The sequence below is a fragment of the Erinaceus europaeus genome, chromosome 14 (genome assembly GCF_950295315.1).
Source record: "Erinaceus europaeus chromosome 14, mEriEur2.1, whole genome shotgun sequence".
In the NCBI taxonomy this organism is placed as follows: Eukaryota; Metazoa; Chordata; class Mammalia; order Eulipotyphla; family Erinaceidae; genus Erinaceus; species Erinaceus europaeus.
Window position 1 is genome coordinate 45310085 of NC_080175.1, and position 19784 is coordinate 45329868.

Below are 19784 nucleotides of genomic sequence, written 5' to 3' on the forward strand. Positions count from 1 at the left end.
TCCTAAATTATTTTATTTATTTATTTATTTTTACAAAAACAAAGAACTTGAGTGAAAACTGGGAAGGTTTTGTGCAATACAGAAGAGACTGTACTGGCCACATGATTGGTCATCAAGGGATTCATGTGCCCACAAGCGGGCCCTGCAGTGTATCAGGCCGGCCTACCCTCTCATGGGGGCTCCCTTACCCTGCAGCTCCTTAACCTCAGGAGACTCAGGCCAGTCGAAGCTGGTTGCACAGACATTCTTGGTAGCTCTGTTTTATGATCACTCAAAACTGGGAGCAGTGCAGAAGCCAGCCCCCAGGAAACAGATAACAGTCAGTGGTCAGTGCAGTGACAGTCCCTTACCCAGAGGTTATGACATCCACCTCCCAGGAGTGAAGGGCATTGCTGTGCTCTGCAGACAGCTTCCTTTTTTTTTTTTTTTTTTTTCCCTCTAGGGTTATCCCTGGGGCTCGGTGCCTGTACTATGAATCCACTGCTCCCGGAGGCCATCTTTTTCCCAGTATTATTGTTGCTGCTGTTGTTGGGTAGGACAGAGAGAATTCGAGAGTGGAGGGGAATACAGAGAGGGGGAGAGAGAGAGACACCTGCAGACCTGCTTTACCACCTGTGAAGTGACCCCCATTGGTGGGGATCCAGGGGCTCAAACTGGGATCCTTGTGCTTCGTACTATGTGCGCTCCGCCTGGTATGCCACTGCCTGGCCCCCAGCAACTTACTTTCTGTTTTGGCTGTGGTTCCACTACTCCCTGCAGACTCTTTGTTACCCCATTACCCAAACGAACGGTGAAAAATGAGAGACACCATTGCATTGCTCGCTTCTCTTCTTCTTTCAGGCACGGTTGGTGTGCAGCTTCCAGGCCTCCAAGAGTACGGAGCTGTGGGAGGCTCCACGCACAACACTACTGCTGCCATGTGGGCCTGCCAGCACTGCACCTTCATGAACCAGCCTGGCACTGGCCACTGCGAGATGTGCAGCCTCCCCAGGACCTAAGCTCTGGCCCTGAGGCCAGGATCCTCGCCCATGCACCCTCGAGGGCAGCCCTGGAGTCTCTGATGACCTGAAGCTTCTCAGCACCAAACTTCCTGGAGGGAGGGCGCTGGCTGCTCTGCTGAACCAGCCTCTGGAGGCGTGAGGCGACCTGGCTGACAACAGCCCAAATAGGCAGGCAGGCGCCCACACTGAGCCTCTGCGCTAGCACCCACAGCCGAGGGGTGGTAGGGCTTGCTGCCACTGTCTAGCTTTCTGTTTCCTTCAGATGCTTTTTGTTCTTGCCTCTCCCGTGGTTTTTGTTGGGAGCTCTTGGCCTCTGTCGCCTGTTGCCCCAGGGCAGAGGTGCTGGCAGTGAGGGCTGCTCTGCTATGGTCTGGCGCTGATCGAGTGGCTGGTCTCTGGGCCTCCTGACTGCCTGGGTTGCAGGTTTGTTTGCTCTTAACTCCATCCAGGTGGAATTTTAAAGTTTGCATTGGTTGTAATAACAGTTACCAGTAATTCCTGCACAGAAGACTTTTATTTATTTTTTTAAGATAAAAACTGCATAAAAGGGGAGTGAGATACCAGATTCTACTTCCCTGCTTTAATGAGTCCCTGTGGGTTTGTGCAGGCTGAGTGGCGTGGTGGGGACCCACAGTTCTTGGAAGTAAACCTCAGTGCCTGAGACTTTCCTGTCAAGCTGCATGGTTGCATCTGCCGCAGAGATGGGGGTGCAAGCAGGTGGCCCCTGATGGCCAGTGCCGCCCCCAGGCTTGCATGGGATGATGGGGTGGCCAGCACTCGAAGCTAGGATCCACTGCCTGGGCCTGCTGTGGGGGCGCTTGGGAAGCTTAGACTGCAGGGCTGTGCCAGGACAGAGGCCAAGGCAGGGCCCTACATGTGCTGCAGATTCCCAAGTCTCCTCTGATGGGCTATAGCTTGGCCCTTCCCTGGGAGGTGTGGGCCCTATGAAGCCTTTTTGCCTTAACAGGAGCCACCTTTCCAAGCTGCACGCACCCTGGGACAGGCGGGCCACAATGTGTGTGGGGACCATATGCCTATCATGGGGGAGGGAGGGATAGGTCTTTGTGGCCCTTGCTTACAATAACACTGGACAGAGTGCTTGCACGATGGGCCATGCAGTGAAGCCATGCCTGGCATTCCCAGTCTACTATGGGACGCCACCTGAAAAGCAGTCTGGTTTGTTCTCTCCCGGCCAGGGCCAAGGGGCAAAAGCAGCACCAAATGCTGTCTGTAGAAAGACCCAGAGGTTAAGGACTGTCTGAGCCTGTCCCTCCCTGCTCTGTTGGTTGTGCTGGCTAAAGTTCTAGCCTTTGCAACAACTGCTTCCTGTGACAGGCTGGGGCTGAGCATGGTCTTGAACCTGTGCTCAGCCTTGTCTCCCAGCACTGGGGACGGGGACCCCCCACCACACGCGCACACAGGCGTGTGCACACACACACACACACACACCCTCTTCATTTGCTCTTTATCCAACAAACTGGTTTCCTTTTCTCTTTAATCAATGTTTTCATGCTCTGGCATCCACATAATCCATTTCCTGTTGTCTTTTTGCTCAAGAAAAAGTGTTGTGATTTCTCTGCTTCTGGTTTTGAGTCCCTCTTTGTTCAGTGATACACTTGATCTTATTGTCCAAAGAGACCTCAGAGGAAGGGCTTCCCCACCAGCTCCAGGTATGCCTCCTTGTTCTTCTGCGGACACTGCATCTCATGCCACCAAAGACCATAACCCAGCAAGTGGTGGCTGAACACACACCCAACCAGACACATATCATAGCCATTCTAGTACTCCCAGCAGCCTGTTGGAGCTCCCCTGGGGCTCTGCTTTGGGTATGCATGAGGCCTCATGTCTTGCATTAGTTCTCTGGTTCAGTCCTGTGGAGGGAGGGAGTAATAAGTGTACCTGATGCAAGGCTGGGCTCCCAGTTTCTTTCCAGCTTGGTCGTGCCTGCAGGTTGGATCTGACTTTGCTTTCTGCTCCACAAGCTCCTCTTTGCTGAGGAGTTGGGGCTATAGAGCCCTCTTTCAGCAAGGTGTCCAGACCTCTGTCTAGTGGGACTGGTGCCCCCCCCCCCAGACTGATAGGGGAGCACAGCCCAGTGGCCCTGTCACATGACAGCCCAGAAATTGTCTCAGTATTGGGGTACCAGTTCCATAGACCTTCCAGCACCTCTGTTCTTGAGCCTTTTGTCCCATGCTCCAGAACAGGTTCTTGAGAAAACACAAGCAGCAGCTGTTATCTGAGGAGCAGCCTTGCACAGCACCGGTAGGTGCGCCCCCACGCCAGGTCCATCTGCCTTGGCCTGCACAGCTCACTGCTTCTGATGCTGCCTGTGTCTATCTTCGACTCCACAGATAATATTTTCCCTTTTGTTGCCCTTGTTTGTTTTTTATTGTTGTTATCGATGTCATCGTTGTTAGGACAGAGAAATGGAGAGAGGAGGGAGAGACGGGGGAGAGAAAGACACCTGCAGACCTGATTGACCACTTGTGAAGCGACTCCTCTGCAGGTGGGGATCCGGGGGCTTGAATCTGGATCCTTATGCCTGGTTCTTGTGCTTCGTGCCACTGTGCTACTGCCTGATCCCCCCCCCTTTTTTTTTTAATTCCCTTTTGTTGCCCTTGTCCTTTTTTTTTAAGAGTGAGAATATGATGCTGCTCCATTGTTCTTGAAGCTTTCACTGTGCAGGAAGGTGCTCTTATGTGGCAACCAAGGGCTTGACCCTCGGTCTTCATGCATGTTAAAGTGCATTTTATAGAGTGAGCTCACTTCTGGCCCTCTGTTATCTCAAATAGAATAGAAAAGATACTGAGACAGGATGCTTATTCCTGGGCTTATTCCTTAGCAACATGTTGATGAAAGGAAAGCCTCATGTGAGAGGCAGCAAGCAGTCCATGGAACCTTCATCTTACTGGTTCCATGACCTGAGAAGTGCCGGGCTAGTGTGAAGGTCATGCTAAGCTCAACCACATCCTCACAATTTCCCGACAAGAAGGTTCTTGACACACAGACTCACAAGGCAAATGGAGTGTGTTTCCATGCATGGCTGTGGGCTCCAGCTGGCTGGGCTGTGAGTGCCTCTTCTCCCTGGGGCATCAGGCAAGAGAATTGGACAGGCTGAGTTCATCAGGTCTTGTATGGGAATGCTTGGACTCAGACTGGGTAATGAGGGGGCTAAAAACTCAGTGCTTGCAGGGTCATCCTGACCAGTCAGGCCAGCCCCTGCCCACCTCTCTCCAGGCTGGAAGCAGGGTGGGTGTGTGTGTGTCCCCTCCTGTCCCTGTCTAGGACAGCTTTTCCAGCCCACTAGCATGCCTGCCTAGGGCATGGGAACAACCTCAACCTCTGTGAAGGGCACATGGATGTGTACAATGGCTCTTTTGAGTTGGCACGTGCACACCTCAAGTCCACAGAACACTGACACCTGGGCTTTCCCCCTGCCCTGTCTGGTTGGCAGCACTGGCCTTGGCGGGTGCAGGCAGGAAGAGGGCCCTAGCACCCCCCTGGTAATGGTGTAGCTCACCTTTCCACAGCTGCCTTTCAAGAGTGCGCTAGGCGGCCAAGCTCCTGTGCCCTCTCTCTTCCAGTCCTGGAGGAAATGAGAGGTGGGAGGGAGGGGGGTGTCTTGCACAGGTTTCAGCCTCACCTTTGGCCTGACTGTTGGAGGGCCCTACCTGAAATCCTAGACGCTTACCCTTTGTCTACGCCAACACGCGTGGATGGCTGTGCCGGTAGGCACGGGTGGTTTCTGTTCAACAGCTCGGCTGCCCGAGGAATACCACCATCCCTCTTCTAGGGCCCGCCCCCTGCCGCACACTGGAGCCCCAACAGCGCCTAGAAGCCACAGTGCCCGCGGGTTTGGGGCGGGAACTACAGTGCCCCGGGTGGAGCTCTGATTGGCCGGAACTGTGGGCGGAACTCGCAGTGGGCCCACAGAGTAGCCAGGCTCCGCCCACAGGACGCACCTCCCCCTCCTGGGCCTCACCGCTTTACGATAGAGCGAGGCTCCTGCGACGTGGGCGGCCGTAAATTGCCCCCGCCGCCCCCCGCCCCTGGCCCGCGCGATGGCTGGGCTGGTCCCGCGGGTGCGCTACCTTGCTAACCTCTGCAGCCCGGCCCGGGGCCCAGCAACCGGCTGGCCCCACGTGCGCAGCCTCGGGTCTGAGATCTTCGTGTGCACCGGGGGCCGCCTCGTCTACGTCTACAACCGCGAGGGGGCGCTGCTGACCGTGAGTGCGGCGGGCAGGCGGGGCGGGGCGGGGCAGCGGCGGGGAGGCGGGAAAACTAGAGCCTCCTCCGCCCCACCTGCAGGCTGCCTACGAGTTTCCTGCGCAGGTGTGGCACCTGGAGCTGCTGGACCGCCGTGGGGCTCTCCTGGTCCTGTGCGCAGGGAGGGGCCTGTATTGCTTGTGGCTGGACCGGGTGAGCAGGTGAGGCACCCCCCACACACACACACACACACACACACACACACACACACACACACGGTCCTCCAGGTGGGGACGGGGTTCAGCACATCCTGCTTAGCCGGGACATGGCCCAGGACAGGCCCCAGAGTCGTGGGGGAGCCCCAGCGCCAGGTGGAGATGGAGACGCAAATGCCAGGTGAACAGGTGACAGGTATGGCGCAGACCCAGCCTGGAGGCCACGCTTCTGTGCAGTGAGAGTTTTCTGGAAGCCACTGCACATCTTTTTCCGTGTGTGTCTGTGTGGCCCTGGGACAGCACTGTGGAGCAGCCCCCCGCGGTGGTTGCAGGTGGCAAGCCACCTGGGGGGAGGGTAACCTGTGAATCCCAGCCCTACTGGCAGGTGACCTGGAAGTGTGAGCCGGCGTCCTGACTGTAGGCACCCTTGTTTTCAAAGACAAGCAAGCCAGGACGCTGGGGACAGTGCCAGCGAACTGCCTTTGATCCCAGTGGAGCCGGCTGCCTGCATCTTGCCTGATACTGCCCTGTGCACCTTCACCGCCCTGGAGGATGTGCTGGTCACCTTGGCGCGGAGCCCAGCCCGCTGGAAGATGCAGCTGTTTGAGGCTCCCACTCCCGGGAAGGACCCTGGGCTAGAAGCCCCGATCGGCGAGGTGGAGTTGTCCACCTGCACCCCTCTAGCCAAGGAACCTGGAGGCCCCCCCTTCCTCCCAGTACTGTGCTGCACGTCCCTCCCAGGCTCCAGGGTCCCACACAGCTTTGTGCTGGAGGAGGGCCTTTTTGGGCTGCTCTTCGGAGCTGATGCCGCCCTCCTGCAGTCTCCCATGATCCTCTGTGGCCTGCCTGATGGCCAGCTCTGCTCTGTACTCTTGAAGGCCCTGGTCACCTCCAGGTGGGCCCCCACTGACCCCCAGGCACTCATCAAGATCCTCCACCACCTGGAGGAGCCCACCATCTTCATTGGGGCCTTGAGGACAGAGCCAGGGGCCAAGGACATGCCAGACATGCCCTGTGACTGCCTGGTGGCCCTAGGTCACCATGGCCGAATGGTGGCCATCAAGGCTGGTAGGGATGAAGCGGGGAGTCTGGTTCCTGAGCTGCGGGAGTACTGCCTCCCAGGTCCCGTGCACTGCGCGGCATGTGGCGGGAATGGCCACCTCTACCACAGTACCCCCTCCGGCCTCTGTATGGTGGGCTTGGCTCCAGAGGACACCCTCTGGGAGGCTGAACAGCCCAGCAGGGGCCCACCCAGCCTGCCCCCTACACTGTGTCCTGCCAGCCTGAGAGTGTGCAGCCTCGCCGCCTTCTGTGTGTCACCACAGATACCAGAAGGTACAGGGTTGTTCCTGGAGGCCTTGGGGTGGTGGGACTCTCCCTCCCTCCATGTCTCCTTCTCATCTTCTAAAATCCTGGTGCAAGACCTAAGCAGGTATACAAATCCCTGCCTTGCTTTTCATTGGCTGTAGGTTCTCTGTGTGATACTGGTGCTGACAATGACAGCGCTAATAGTTGGGGAGCTGAGGGCACCAGATGGTTAGGATCAGGTCTGTTTCTTCTGAGACCTGTTCATGAGCTACCCTGCCCCAACAGCGGGGGAATAATAGCACGGTGTCCCACAGGTGACACGGAGCTCCTGGCCCTGTCCACCAAGGGCCACCTGATGATCTGCAGCTTGGTCCTGAGCCCGGAGACCCCGCACCACACTCAGGCAGTCACGGCCAGTGTGGGCCACAAAATCAAGGAACTGCTCTCTGGGATCGGCACCATGTCTGAGAGGTGAGAGCCAGTCTGTGGCCTCAGGAGGTGGTGGCCCAGGAGAAAGTAGAGGTCCTAGCCTGGGGAGCCTAGTGGAAACCAAGGCCCACCCTTATCTTCTCTCAGTGAACAGCCCCTGCCCTAACCCTGACCCAGGCTGTCAGGGAGAGGGGCCCTGCCACCACCCCTGTCCTGCTCTGCTCTGCTCTGCAGGGAGGCTTTCAAGCCATGAGTTCAGAGCTGTGACTAGTGGCCAGCATCCACGAACCCAATGCCCAGCTCAGGGTGCATGGTGAACTGGGAGCAATGTCCCCTCCCCGCCCCCCCCCCCCCCCCGCAGGTGCACATAGCCCTGAGGAGTGGGTTGAGGCATCCTCTCCTTCCAGAGTATCTTCCCTGAAGAAGGCAGTGGACCAGCGCAACCAGGCGCTCAAGTGCCTGAATGAGGCCATGAATGTGAGCTGTGCCCTGCTGTCCAGCAAGGAGGGTCCGAGGCCCATCTCTTGCACTACCAGCACAGCCTGGAGCCGCCTGCAGCAGCGTGATGTGTTCACGGCCACCTGTGTGCTGGAGAACCACAGTGCCTTCAGCCTGGGCAGAGGCTGGGCCCTGTGCATCCAGGTGGGCCCCAGCGCAGGAGCCTGGGAGCTGGACACTGGTGTCACGGCCGTGACCTACACTGTCCCTGTAGACCAGCTTGAGCCAGGGGGCCGGCGGGAAGTAACGCTGCCCCTGGCTCCGGGCGAGGACAACACGCTGGGCCTGCCACTGACCGTGGCCTGCGCACTCTTCTACAGCCTCAGGGAGGTTGTGGGTGGTGCCCTGGCCCCCTCGGACCCTTTCCGGGAGCCCTGTGTGGGTGCGTGTCTCCCCAGCGTGCTGCCCAAGCAGGAGGGCATCTGCCTGCCCCTGAGCGAGCACACAGTGGACCTGCTGCAGGGCCTGCGCTTCCCTGGTCTGGCTATGCTACCTGCCAGCCTGCTTAGCCCTGCCCCGGACCCTGTGGACAACCTCCTGGGGGAGCACGTTGAGGGCGGCACGTCCTTGAGGCCTGCATCCCTGAGAGCCCGGTACTTGCCCCCATCACTGGCTGCTATCAGGGTATCGGCAGAGCTGCTCAGGACCGCCTTGCAGGATGGGCATTCAGGTGGGCGGCCAGGCTGGGGGGCCTTGATCAGGGCCAGACCACCCCCCTTCCCTGGCACACCCCAGGCTCATGCAGCCCCTCCCTGCAGGCCTCTCTCTGTGCTCTGCTACCCTGCAGTGGCTCCTGGCTGAGAACACGGCTGTGGACCTTGTGAAGGCCCAGGCACTGTCCTCCATCCAGGGTGTAGCCCCTGATGGCACTGATGTCCATCTCACCATCCTTCAGGCAAGCGGGGAGCAGGGCAGTCTCCCCAGTCTGGGGAGGTGGGCCCTGACAGCCGGGGTTCTCAGCAGGCCTTCCCTGAGCATTTCAGGTGGCATGTGGGGCAGAGTCCGCATGCCTGATCCCTAAGCGCTACGGGGAAACTGAGACAGCTCCCCCAGTATCGCTCTGCCCTGGCTAGTACCCCACTGGCCGCAGAACCCCCGATCAGCTTCTTGGTTCCCATCATGGGTGTCATTCAGGATTGTCTGGTGGAAAAGTGGGTTGGCTCATCCTCCAGCTCTTCCCTACACTCAGAAGGAAACTCCTAGGACCCACTGATAACAGGCTGGGGGCGGGGGTGTCCCAGCAGTCACCTCCTTGGAGAGAGAGCTTCTGGTCCCCTTGGAGAGAGCAGGGTCCCTCAGCCTCAAGCTTTTGCATCTGGTCGGGTGGGAGTGAATGCTGGTGGGCCCAGCCCATATCCAGCCAGGGTCACCCTCGGGCAGGCACTGAGGCCTCTTGTGTCCCTCAGGTGGCCGTAACCGACCTATGCCCGGCGGGGCCCCTCCAGACCGTGGAAATCCAGGTGGAGAGCTCCTCCTTGGCCAGCATGTGCGGGGCACATCACGCCATTGTCAGGCGCATGCAGGTGGGTGTGGGGTGTGGCCAGTGGTGGTTCCTTGCTTGGTATAAGCATAACTCAGAGCTGGGTCCAATCATGTGGAGCCAAGGGAACCAGCCCCAAGGGAACCCCATCGTGCACCTCACCATTCCCCCCACCACCACCTTTCTCCACAGATGTGGGTGCCAGTTGCTTCCAGCCATGCCTGGCTACTAGGGGAGGGAGGGGGATGCTGGGGCTGAGAAGGTCCCTATCTTCCAGTTGTCCGGCTCAGCACTGTTTCTGGGGTGGGTGGCCTCTCCCATCTGATGGGCCTTGGCTGCAGATGCCAACCCAGGCTGATCCTCCTCTGGCCAGGCCCCTAACCATTCTCATTTGGGGATTCTGGGTTGGCATGTGCTCTCCTCTGACCCTTGATTGGGAGTCACTCCCCACTCCACCGGGTGGGGCTGGGAAGCCTTCCCCAAGAGTACAATGCTACCACTAGCTGGTGTCCTGCTGCTACTTGGGTTTTGTCTCCCTATTCTTTCCAGAGGGCTACCCTTCCCAAGGCCAGTGGGGACCCTTCTGCCTCCCCTACTCTGGGGGCTTGGGGACCCCATAGGCTATGCTAGTCACATGAGCCACTGGGAAGAAGGAGGTAGCTTGGGTCAGGGGGTGGGGGGCTGACCAGACTACCAGCTCAAAGGGTGGAGACAAGAGCCCAGGCACCAACATCTCTTTTTCTCCCAGGCCATGGTGGTGGCGCTGGCCACCCAAGGGGGTTCCAGTCCCCCTGACCTCCGTCTGCAGTATCTGCACCAGATGCAGGCCAACCACGAGGTAAGCTCCTGGAGGACTTTCTGCCTGCCTGGGGAGCTGAGACTGTCCCCCGGGCTCCTGGTAACATGGGTGTTTGGGTATACAGCGTGGTGGCTCTGCCCCCATGTGGGGATAGTGGGTTCAGTCTCACCTGTCTCTGGTCACACCCTCCCCCTCCCCCCTTGAACTGAGCTGTGTCCCCCTCCTCAGCCCCACTGTCCCTCCTGGCCTGAGGGTATGTTGGGGTCCCCACTCCCCTCCCTGGGGAGGCTCTGAGCCTTGGTCCCACCTACAGGCGCTGCTGCGGGAAGTGCAGGCCCTGCGGGACCGGCTGTGCACAGAGGATGAGGCTGGCTCCCGTGCCACCGCTGAGCGGCTCCTGCAGCTCTACAGCCAGCTGCGCAGCCCCAGCCTCCTGCTGCTGTGAGCCAGGTGGGCTGCCCGGCTGCAGCATCACAGCCACTCTGACCAGGGCTGGGTGGGGAGGGAGGTAGTGAGCCTGGGGCTTCTGTCCCAAGGGGACACTTTGGTATCTGGGGTGGGTGCTTTGGAAGCAGCAGCCAAGGCTGAGCCCTCATGTATCACCCCCCACCTCCCATCACTTACTTCTCTCTCAACAGCTGCCTCTGAACCTGCACAGAGCTAAGGCAGCACAGGCACCCTGCTGCTGGGAAGCTGGAGCCTTGGGGCTGCCCCCTAGAACAACACCCAGGATGTCAGTGCCATTGGCCACCCCCATCCCCTGAACTGTCCCCTGTGGGCCCACTGTGTTGTGCTCACCCATTCTGGTCACCTGGTGGCCACACTGTGACCCAGAACAAATCCAGTGCCCAGCATCCTCCTGGGTCCCCAGGTGCTATAATCCTGGGGCAGGGCTACCCAACCTCTGCTGACATGGTGCTCCCTCTCCTGTCTATGCAGGCACTTCAATAACCCTTCTGCTGAGCTCTTCTGTCTGGTCTGGCCTGTTCCTTCCTCTCCCACTTGGTCAAGGGCAGCCTTGCCTTAGATTCTGGGATACCTCCTGCACTAGCCACTAGGGATCCCCAAGCTCCCCTGCTGAGACCTCCCCTCCCCCTTCTAGCAGTATGCTCCAAGCTGGGGTCTGGCAGCAGATGGCCACGAGGCCCCACCATCAGAGGCACCAGAGTCCTGGGTGTGTTGAGGATGTGCCACTTCCTTCCCCCAGATCCCCATGGTCCCCTGGCAGTCATCCCTGGCCTAGTACAGGCAGGGCCAGGGAAGGATTGAGCTTCCAGCATGCCTTCACAGTCGGGGGTGCACCTGCTCCCAGCCCAGCTGCCACATGGGCTGTAGACATGGAGCCCCTGCAGCTCCCTCCCCCCACTGGGTGGCGCCCAGGGACAGCTCTTGAGTGATTGTGCAGGAGGAAGCAACTTCCTGCCCACTGATGGGAAGCCAGTGTGGTGGTGGTGGTGGTGGTGGTGGTGGTGGTGGTGGTAGTGGTGTGTGTGTGGGGGGGGGGGGGGGGTTGTAGCTGACTGCCTCCTCCAAAAAAGAAAAAACGGAAGTGCTGGCAGGATCCTGGCTATTCACGTTTGAACCCTAGTACCGCATGGGAGTGAGCACCAGGGGAAGCTCAGGTGAGGTGCTCTCTCCCTCTCCTCTGAGAAATTCATTCATGGAGCAATGAAATAACAAATCATGAGGTCCCACCTCCACAGAGAAGAAAACCAACACCAAAAGGAAAAAAATTATCAGAGAGGAAGCAGCTCTCCCCTCCTCTGGGGAGGGAAATGGACGTGGTGCAGGGTGGTGGCCTGTTGCAGTTGGTGGGCAGGGGACAGATTACAACCAGTGTCTGGAGCCCTCGCCCACTATGTCCTGTGTGGGGCCTCTCCCACAGCAGTGGGGGTCACACAGACCAGCCAGGGTCCCTAGGTACTGCCCCCATCCCCCAACCCCCAGTGGCAATTTGGCTCTGCCTGTGGCCAGGTGGGGAGCACCCCCAACCCAGGTCCTGTGGGTAAGGGGTATTGCACACAGAGCCCTGCCTAGGCTGCCTCCTTCAGCCCCAGTGAACCCACCCTACATCACCAGCGGGCACCCACAAGCTGAGGCTCTGGGCCAACATTGGTCCCTGCTGGATGCTGGTGCTGCCCACACAGGTCCTGTCTCTGAGGGGAGCTCCAGAGGCCAGGCTCCAGGTGGGGCTCCCAGCTACCCTCCCTGCCTCATGGCCCCTTGGCTCCTGGAAAGTTCATGTTCAGCCCTATTGACCTCCCATCCCACTCACTAGATCAACTCCCAGGCTAGGGGCTGGGTGGCAGGGGTGAGAGCAGTGTGGATGGGGGGGGGAGCACTGGGTCTCCCCAGGCACTGCTCAAGTCCAGTCCTTGCCATGTGGGTCACTCCCAGGGCCTCGCCTCCCACCCAGTCCCCAACTCCATGGTCCAGATTTTTCAAAGGAGGGGCCATGAGAACTGGGAGGGGGCTGATTTAGGGGAGGTGGTCTCAGGAGTGAAGTGCGGGACCTCTAGAGTCATTGCTGTTCGGTTCACAAGCTGGTGTACAGGTGAGGACACAGGATGGGAGGTGGAGTGTGGTGCTGGGGACCTGAAAGGGATGGGCACAGGAGGCCAGAGCCCTGTATGTATGTGTCCCCCCATTGGGTCGCCATGGGGCAGACCCTCTCCCTAGTGGACAGCTCATGACACCCTTCTGGGGGGGGGGTGCTGCTTCACCACTGGGAGCTGCCAAAGTTGCTGGTCACATGTTTGAGTGTACACCCAGACACTGGAAGAGGCCCAGCTTCACTTCCCGGGTGGCTCTAGAGAAGTGCCGAGTTCTGACTGAGATTGGGTGGGCACCGGGCCAGGCCTGCAGAGATAGGCTTTAATGGCTTCAGTACTCAGTCCTCAGTACTCCCACAGCGCCTCCCCGGCCGGCAGGTCAGCGTCTGCGCGCAGCAGGCCCGAGGCACCCCCGCGCAGGTACTTGCCACTGCGGGCGCGGATGGCCAGGCGGCCCCGCTCGCGGAACTCCAGCAGGAAGTCCTCACCGCGCTCGCCGTCGCTGAGCACGCTGCCATGGAAGCCGGTGTGCCAGAACCCGCCGCCGCGGCCTGCGGGTGCGGGCCGCTCACTGCGCCCGCCCTGCCCCACGCACCTGCCCCACGCACCTGCCCCGCCCCGCAGCCCCCGCACCTCGGATTTGGTAGGCGCCGTCTGTGAAGCTCAGGTGAAAGACATCGTAGACCGAGCGGTTGGTGTCCAACTGAGCCGAGCCGCGCCGGTGGCACACGAAGCCATCCAGGCCGCGCAGCACCAGGATGGGCCGGTTGATGAGCTTAAGGACGAATTCTTCATCCTCTCCTGAGGGGCAGGGGACAGAAACATGGACAATCTCAGGGGCTGGGCGGTGGCACACCTGGTAGGTTCAAATCCTGTTCCCACTTGAGGACCCGGAGACCCTCACAAACGGTGAAGCAGGGCTGCAGGGGTCTCACTCCCTCTCCTCTCCCCTCTTATAAAATATGGGGGCTGGGCAGTGGCACACCCAGTAGAGAGCACCTATTAGTATCCAAGGATCTGGGTTCAAGCACCCAGTTCCCACCTGCAGGAGGGAAGCTGCATGAGCCGTGAAGCAGTGCTGCAGGTATCTCTGCTTCCCTTTTTTTTTTTTTTTTTGCCTCCAGGGTTATTGCTGGGGCTCGGTGCCTGCACCACGAATCCACTGCTCCTGGAGACTATTTTTTCCCCTTTTGTTGCCCTTGTTGTTTTATCATTGTTGTGGTTCCCTCTTTCTTTTTATTATCTTTATTGAATAGAGACAGCCAGACATTGAGAGGAAGGGGGAGATAGAGAAGGAAAGAGACAGACACACCTGCAGCCCTGCTTCACCACTGCAATGCTTTCCCCCTGCAGGAGGGGACCAGGGGCTCAAACTCGGATCCTTACCATTGTAACATGTGCGCTCAAGCAGGTGTGCCACCACCTGGCCCCCTCTCTGTCATCCCTATCTCCCACTTCCCTTTCAGTTTCTCTGTCAAAATAAAATGAAATCACGACTTCATCTGCCTCTGTTACTGCCCCAAGACCTTGGCAGCCCTCCTCCCGGTGCAGCTAGGATGCTGGCTCTAGGAGCTGTCTCTGGCTTCAACCGTGACTTGTCCTGACTGTTGGGCACTGCTGTTCCACCGGCTTGGGAATCCAGGGTCCCAAGGTGGAGGGTGGGGGGCTGTCCCTGACATCCCTGCCCCAGCTGGCAGGGGGCGCTCACCCACGAAGTCGCTGATGGCCGCCAGCTGCCCGTTCTTCTTCATGCACACGTATCGCCCGTTACAGGCCTTGAGCGCCACCCGCCGGCCGCGCCACTCCACCTCGAACATGGTGTTAGCAGAGCTGCGGGGGGCCCAGACAAGGTCCCCTCAGGTCAGCAGGGTGTGGGGGCTCTAGGCCAGAACCCCGCCTTTGCAAGGATAAAAGCGCCCCAGCCCAGCGGGCACCCTATCCTGATGGCACTGGTGGTGGAGGTGGGGACACGTGTGCACTCACACTTGTGCTGCCGTGGCCTGGATGCCCCCGTGGGTGACCAGGGCCCAGTAGCTGCCGGTGCTGGAGTAGAAGGTGCATTTCTTGGTCTCCTGGTCGATTTGCATCAGGAAAGTCTCATGATCCAGCTCTTCATCCTGATTGGCCGAGACATTGACCCCTGGAAGGAGGACATTAAAACCCCTCGCACCTCTCCCAAGGTTGAGCTGGGAGAAGTAGGCGTGCCCCTGGGCAGCCTTGAAGTGGGGGGGAGGGGGGACCATCTAGAACACTCTGGACCTGAGATTGGGAAGGTACTTCTCAGAGTGCTCTGAAGCTCTGCCCGGGGTCACAGGACACATGATGCAGATACCCCCGGACACACACATGTGCGCACGCACACATGCTGCTCTCTAGAAGGCCCTTCCATGCAGCCAAATCCCCACTCTGCTAATCATCAGCTAAGCTGCTTGCTCCTGCTCCCCCAGGGTTTATTGCAGCCTCTATTTATAACTGGCCCTAAGTTTTCCCCACACCATGGCCCCATACAGCCAGCATGGACAAACAACTTCAGGAAGGGAACCGGTTATTACGGTGCTCGGACCTGGGTTCAAGCTCTCAGTCCCCACCTGCAGGGGGAAAACTTCACAAGTGGTGAAGCTGTGCTGCAGGTGTCTCTCTGTCTCTCTCCCTCTCTATCCCTCCCTTCCATCTCGACTTCTGTCTCTATCCAATAAAAAAATAAAAAATAGGGGATGGGGCAGTAGTGCAGCGGGTTAAGCGCACCTGGTGCAAAGCACAAAGTCCGGTGTAAGGATTCCGATTCAAGCCCCCGGCTCCCCACCTGCAGGAGAGCTGCTTCACAGGCGGTGAAGCAGGTCTGCAGGTGTCTTTCTTTCCCCCTGTCTTCCCCTCCTCTCTCCATTTCTCTCTATCCTATCCAACAATGAACGACATCAACAACAACAATAATAACCACAACAAGGCTACAACAACAAGGGCAACAGAAAAAGGGGGGGGACACAAAATGGCCTCCAGGAGCAGTGGATTCATGGTGCAGGCACTGAGCCCCAGCAATAACCCTGGAGGAAAAAAAATAATAAAAATTTTTTAAAAGAATCTCAAAATAAATAAATAGATAAATAAAATGGGGGACCCGGGTGTTCCTCATAGACACCGAGGCTACTGTGCTCAACAGTGCTCCAACTGTCTTGGGATTTGGGGGTACCAGGCCTCTCCCTCCCTCCCCCAAAAAACAGACACCCTATCACAGTGTCAAGTCAGCATCTGAACATCTGGGGGGCAGGGATGGAATCAGGCACCAAGTGTCCAGAGAGTGAGAAGTGATTCTTTCAGCTCTGCCCCTAAATGCCACCACCATGGTCAGTGCCACTGCCACAGAGTGTCTCTGTCACCCTGTGCAGACTTGCATGTCCAGTGTCCCCCTTGACACCCCCAAATTGCACTGACCAATTCATAGAGCCCATGAATATTGGCCTGATGAGAGAAGTCTCAGCAGGAGGGATCTTGGCTGGTTGTCACCCTCCCCCCAACCCCAAGGTGCTGGGAGAAGGTCTCAGAGATGGGATTCAGAGGCCCCCACTGAGGAGCCTGCGAGCACTAGGCTCCTCAGCAACAGCTGGGTCTCTGGGTCTCGGCAGGCTGAACTCAGTGTCCCTGCAGTGTGTGGGGGGTGCTGGGAGTAGGGGGGAGGGACTCAGGGAAGGTCAGGGCTGGACCTTGGTGGGCACATACTGAGTCCCAGGCCTGACTGGTGACAGCCTAGAGAGGCTTGCCTCCCTGAACTGTCTATCCAGCTCTCTGTTCACCCTCCCAGCCTGGGTCAGGGATCAGTGACAGGGATCCCTGTCACTCTGCATTGCAGAGAATCTTAAGTCCAGGGATAACTCTAACTTCGGACTTCACTGGCTGGGGAGGGTGAGGCACTCTGGGAACTGCCCTCATTCACCTCGCAGGCCTGTGATCACATACAGAAAGGCCCCTATGCCATGCAGGCAGTTGAGTCTGGGATCAGGGAGCATCAGGTACACCTGCCTAGAAGATACAGGCTACTCAGTGTGGAGGAGCCTAGGTTTGAGAGGGTATCAGCTCCCTGCCATCCCTTCAGTCCAGAAGTACCCACTACCTGGCTGGATGAGGGCTCCCTGTGCTAGGCCTTGGGAAGGCACCTGAAGACACTTCCTGCAGGTCCATGCCCTGACCTTGGCCTTCTGCCTGAGTCCCTGTAGTGTCCAGAAAGGGAGGGGCCACCCAGGCACCAGCAACACCCACCCTACATCCTGCTTCCCAGCAAGCCTCCTAGGATGCCCCCCAGCCACTCTGAGACCCCTCTTCTGGCCCTCAGGCCAACAGTACCCAGAGCTCCTGCCCTTGTGTCCAGGAGCCCCCAGAGCCCCATTACCTTGCCGGACAGACACATAACGGTGGTTAGCGGCCTGCAGCACCACCTGGGGATGGCTCTCCTGCAGCTCAAAGAGCTCATCCTTGCCAGGCCTCGTATTGCGCCCTGCCCTAAGGGTGCCAGTAGGCCCCACAGGTGCCAGGTAGCGGCCATCACAGTCCTTGAAGGCTAGCTTGCCGGCCTTGAACTCCAGTGTGTAGCGAGCATGGGGCTCAGGTTCCCACACCAACTGGCCATCACTGCGCAGGTAGCGGCTGTCACAGGACTTGAGGCAGTACTGGCGGTTCTGGAAAATAAGGGTGACAAGCGCCTCCACACCCCATGGTGTGTTGCTGTCAGCTGCAATCTCGTCATCATGAGGGCACAGGTGCGCATAGCGGCGCCGGCTGACACTCAGCAGGTGTGCCTGTGGGTGGATGGCCAGATGCACAGTCCACAGCTCAGCCGGGGAGATGGCTGTGGCAAAGCAGGACAGCTGGTCCTCCGTGCCCCCGAAGTATCGGCCGTGGGGCTCTGACTGCAGTGCCCAGCGCCCATCGGCCTGCGGCAGCACCAGGAAGCAGCAGTCGCGGCCCGGCCACTCAGCCTCACAGGCCACCCGCCCATCCTCCTCCGCCGACAGGTAGCGGCCCAGGTGGCTGCTTCGGAGGAGCACGGCGGAGCCCTGGCCCGGATCTGGCTCCAGCACCCACGTCTGCTTCCTCTTGAGGCTGGGGGCCGAGGCGTTGACCTTGAAGCCAAAGCTCTCGGCCGTCAGGTAGCGGTCGGTGTCGTTGACCAGACCGAACTGGATCTTCAGCACCTGGTGTAGGCCGTTGGTGGGCATCTTGGGGATTGGCCCAGCTCCTGCCTGCTCAATGACCCCAGTGCCCCCTGACGGCCTAACTCTGCTCTGCTGGCCGGCAGCCCCCCGGCTCGGCCAGTATCATGGACCTGCTGTCCACTCAGATGCCGCTTGTGACTGCGGTGCTGGGCCAGCTGCTCTCACGTGGCCAGTGGGCAGCAGAGGGCGGGTGTGGAAGGATCATGCCACACAGCTTAGGAAATGTGCTGCCTGTCGCTACACAGCTTGGATTTCAGCCACTCCTGGGATCTGGGCTGGAGGCCTGCTGCTGCTCACCCCCTGCCCTGGCAATGGCCCTGGGCCCCTGTGCCTCCTGGGTCCCCTCTTTGCCTGGCCCCACTGAGCACCCACAGCCCAGTGCCCTGTGCTATTGCGAGCATACTCCTTCCCACAGAGAGCCCAGCGCCTGGTGGAAAACTCGAAGTGCACCCGCAACCCGATCGCAGCCTCCACCCTCGGCAGCCAGGCCAGTGGCAGGATCCAGTTACTGCCTCTCTGATTCCTGCTGCCAGGAACGTGGCAGCCCTGCTACACACTTCCCCTGACACCCCTCCACCCCTCCTCTTGAGAATGGCCTTGCCTGGAAGAGGCAGGCATTGTGCAAGTGGCAGGGCACCCACACAGGACTATAGGTGGCATGGAGGGGCAGCCACTCTCCCACATCCACACCTGACCAGGCCTTGGACACATGTCACTGGTCTGAGCAGAGATGACAGCTGTGTGATAGCACTGCCACAGTACAGGAGAGGACATAGGACATGTCACCCTGTGGCCTGGAGAAGTGAAAAATCAGTGGACCCGGCTCCATGCTCAGCCCTGGGCACATCTTGTGCTCTCAGGGGCTCTCTTCAGCAGGTGAGCTCTAGTGAAATCAGCCTTGCCAGGCACCCTTGGGAACCTCTGCTGTGGTTCACATCTCCAGAGGACAGGCCTGATTGCAGGCTCCTAGGCAAGATGGGGGCAGATAGGAAACCTGCCCTCAGCAGAGGAATAAGGTCAATAGGCCAGGAGCTGTGGGAACTGGCCACACCTGGGCTGCTGCCTCCCCACCTTTGCTGGAACCCCCACAGAGCCTTCAAAGGTGCCTCAGAGGGCCCTGTGGGGCTCCTATGCGCGCCTAGGCTATCTATCCTCTGCACCTGCCACAGGGGCCGAGAGCCAGGCAAGGAAACCAGAGCTGCCTGTGTTGGGCCCTGGCCAGCTGGTGTCCTCTTCCCCTGCAAAGCGTATGACCCCAGGCCTCCCGAGAGACTAGGCCTGGGCACTGCCAGTCTTGTCTCCCGAGTCTCTCCTAGCACTGCTGGTCCTCGGTGCTTCAGGTAGTGGTCCCTATGCCCACCCCATCCCTCTCCAAGCCATGCTTGGGTTCCACCAATGGGATCTGGCAGTGTGTGATCTAGAGCTGTGCTTGTGTGTATCTGTGTATCCTGGAAGCAGGGGGCAGGGAGGCAGGTGAGGGTCAGGAGTCTTGGGTGCAGGCAAACATGCAGAGGATACCCAGGCCAGTCAGGGTTTGGGAGGAGGTCAGGCTCAAATACCTGAGACAGTCTGGGGTCAAGGGACTGCTGAGTGAAGGGCTGCCTGGATGTCCCTATGGGCTGGTGCCACCCCCTCTGTGACAAGCATACTCAGGGGCTCTTGCACAGCTATGTACCAGACCCCTTGCACAGCTATGTACCAGGACCTCTTGCACAGCTATGTACCAAGACAGCTGGATCTGAGGCCTTGTCCCTTTCCTGGGGAACAATGGCCTGCAAAGTGCCTCTCAGTCCCCAGGCAACAGGCCCAGTGGTGCTGGGAGATGTCTCTGTTCTGGGGATACTAGTTCTAATACTGTCTGTGCCTCAGTTTCCACCAGAGCTCACTACGTACCACCTCATTTGTACATGGGAGGCTGAGGGACAGTCGCAGGTGCAGAGAGCCCCAAAGTCCCACTTCCCTGGTGACACGTTAGCACTGATGAGCACCGGCAGAACTTGGCCTGGGAGTGCTCAGGGAAGGAGCCCTGCCACCAGGTGCTAACTGAGCCTGGCTCCAGGCAGCCTCTGGCAGAATCAGAAGTGGGTGCGGG

At 59.0% G+C, this 19784-nt stretch overlaps 4 protein-coding genes across 5 annotated transcripts in view; 2 read left to right on the forward strand and 2 right to left on the reverse strand.

Annotated features, from left to right (window-relative positions):
- NPLOC4 (NPL4 homolog, ubiquitin recognition factor) overlaps positions 1-2580 on the forward strand; it is an 89893-nt gene extending 87313 nt beyond the window's left edge. For both annotated transcript variants that reach the window (XM_007534735.3, XM_060171784.1), the window contains one exon: positions 841-2580. In XM_007534735.3, coding sequence (XP_007534797.1) covers positions 841-998 — 158 coding nt within the window. In that variant the 3' untranslated portion in view covers positions 999-2580. The remainder of the gene's footprint in view (positions 1-840) is intronic.
- CCDC137 (coiled-coil domain containing 137) overlaps positions 1-5723 on the reverse strand; it is a 138326-nt gene extending 132603 nt beyond the window's left edge. The window contains exon 1 of the mRNA XM_007534748.3: positions 5718-5723. The gene's annotated coding sequence lies outside the window, so the exon portion shown is untranslated. The remainder of the gene's footprint in view (positions 1-5717) is intronic.
- FAAP100 (FA core complex associated protein 100) lies at positions 4950-10899 on the forward strand. Its single transcript, XM_007534736.3, has 10 exons — positions 4950-5227; positions 5310-5428; positions 5862-6757; positions 7045-7201; positions 7567-8327; positions 8416-8552; positions 9064-9180; positions 9886-9975; positions 10250-10386; positions 10575-10899. The coding sequence occupies exons 1-9, from the start codon at positions 5063-5065 to the stop codon at positions 10379-10381; spliced, it is 2574 nt and encodes an 857-aa protein (XP_007534798.2). The 5' UTR covers positions 4950-5062; the 3' UTR covers positions 10382-10386; positions 10575-10899.
- Positions 10900-12768: 1869 nt separating this feature from the next.
- Positions 12769-18107, reverse strand: FSCN2 (fascin actin-bundling protein 2, retinal). Its single transcript, XM_007534738.3, has 5 exons — positions 16870-18107; positions 14472-14628; positions 14197-14318; positions 13122-13289; positions 12769-13039 (listed from the first exon to the last, which is right to left on the reverse strand). Exons 1-5 carry the CDS (start codon positions 17693-17695, stop codon positions 12834-12836), a joined length of 1479 nt encoding a protein of 492 aa, XP_007534800.1. The 5' UTR covers positions 17696-18107; the 3' UTR covers positions 12769-12833.
- Positions 18108-19784: the final 1677 nt, after the last annotated feature.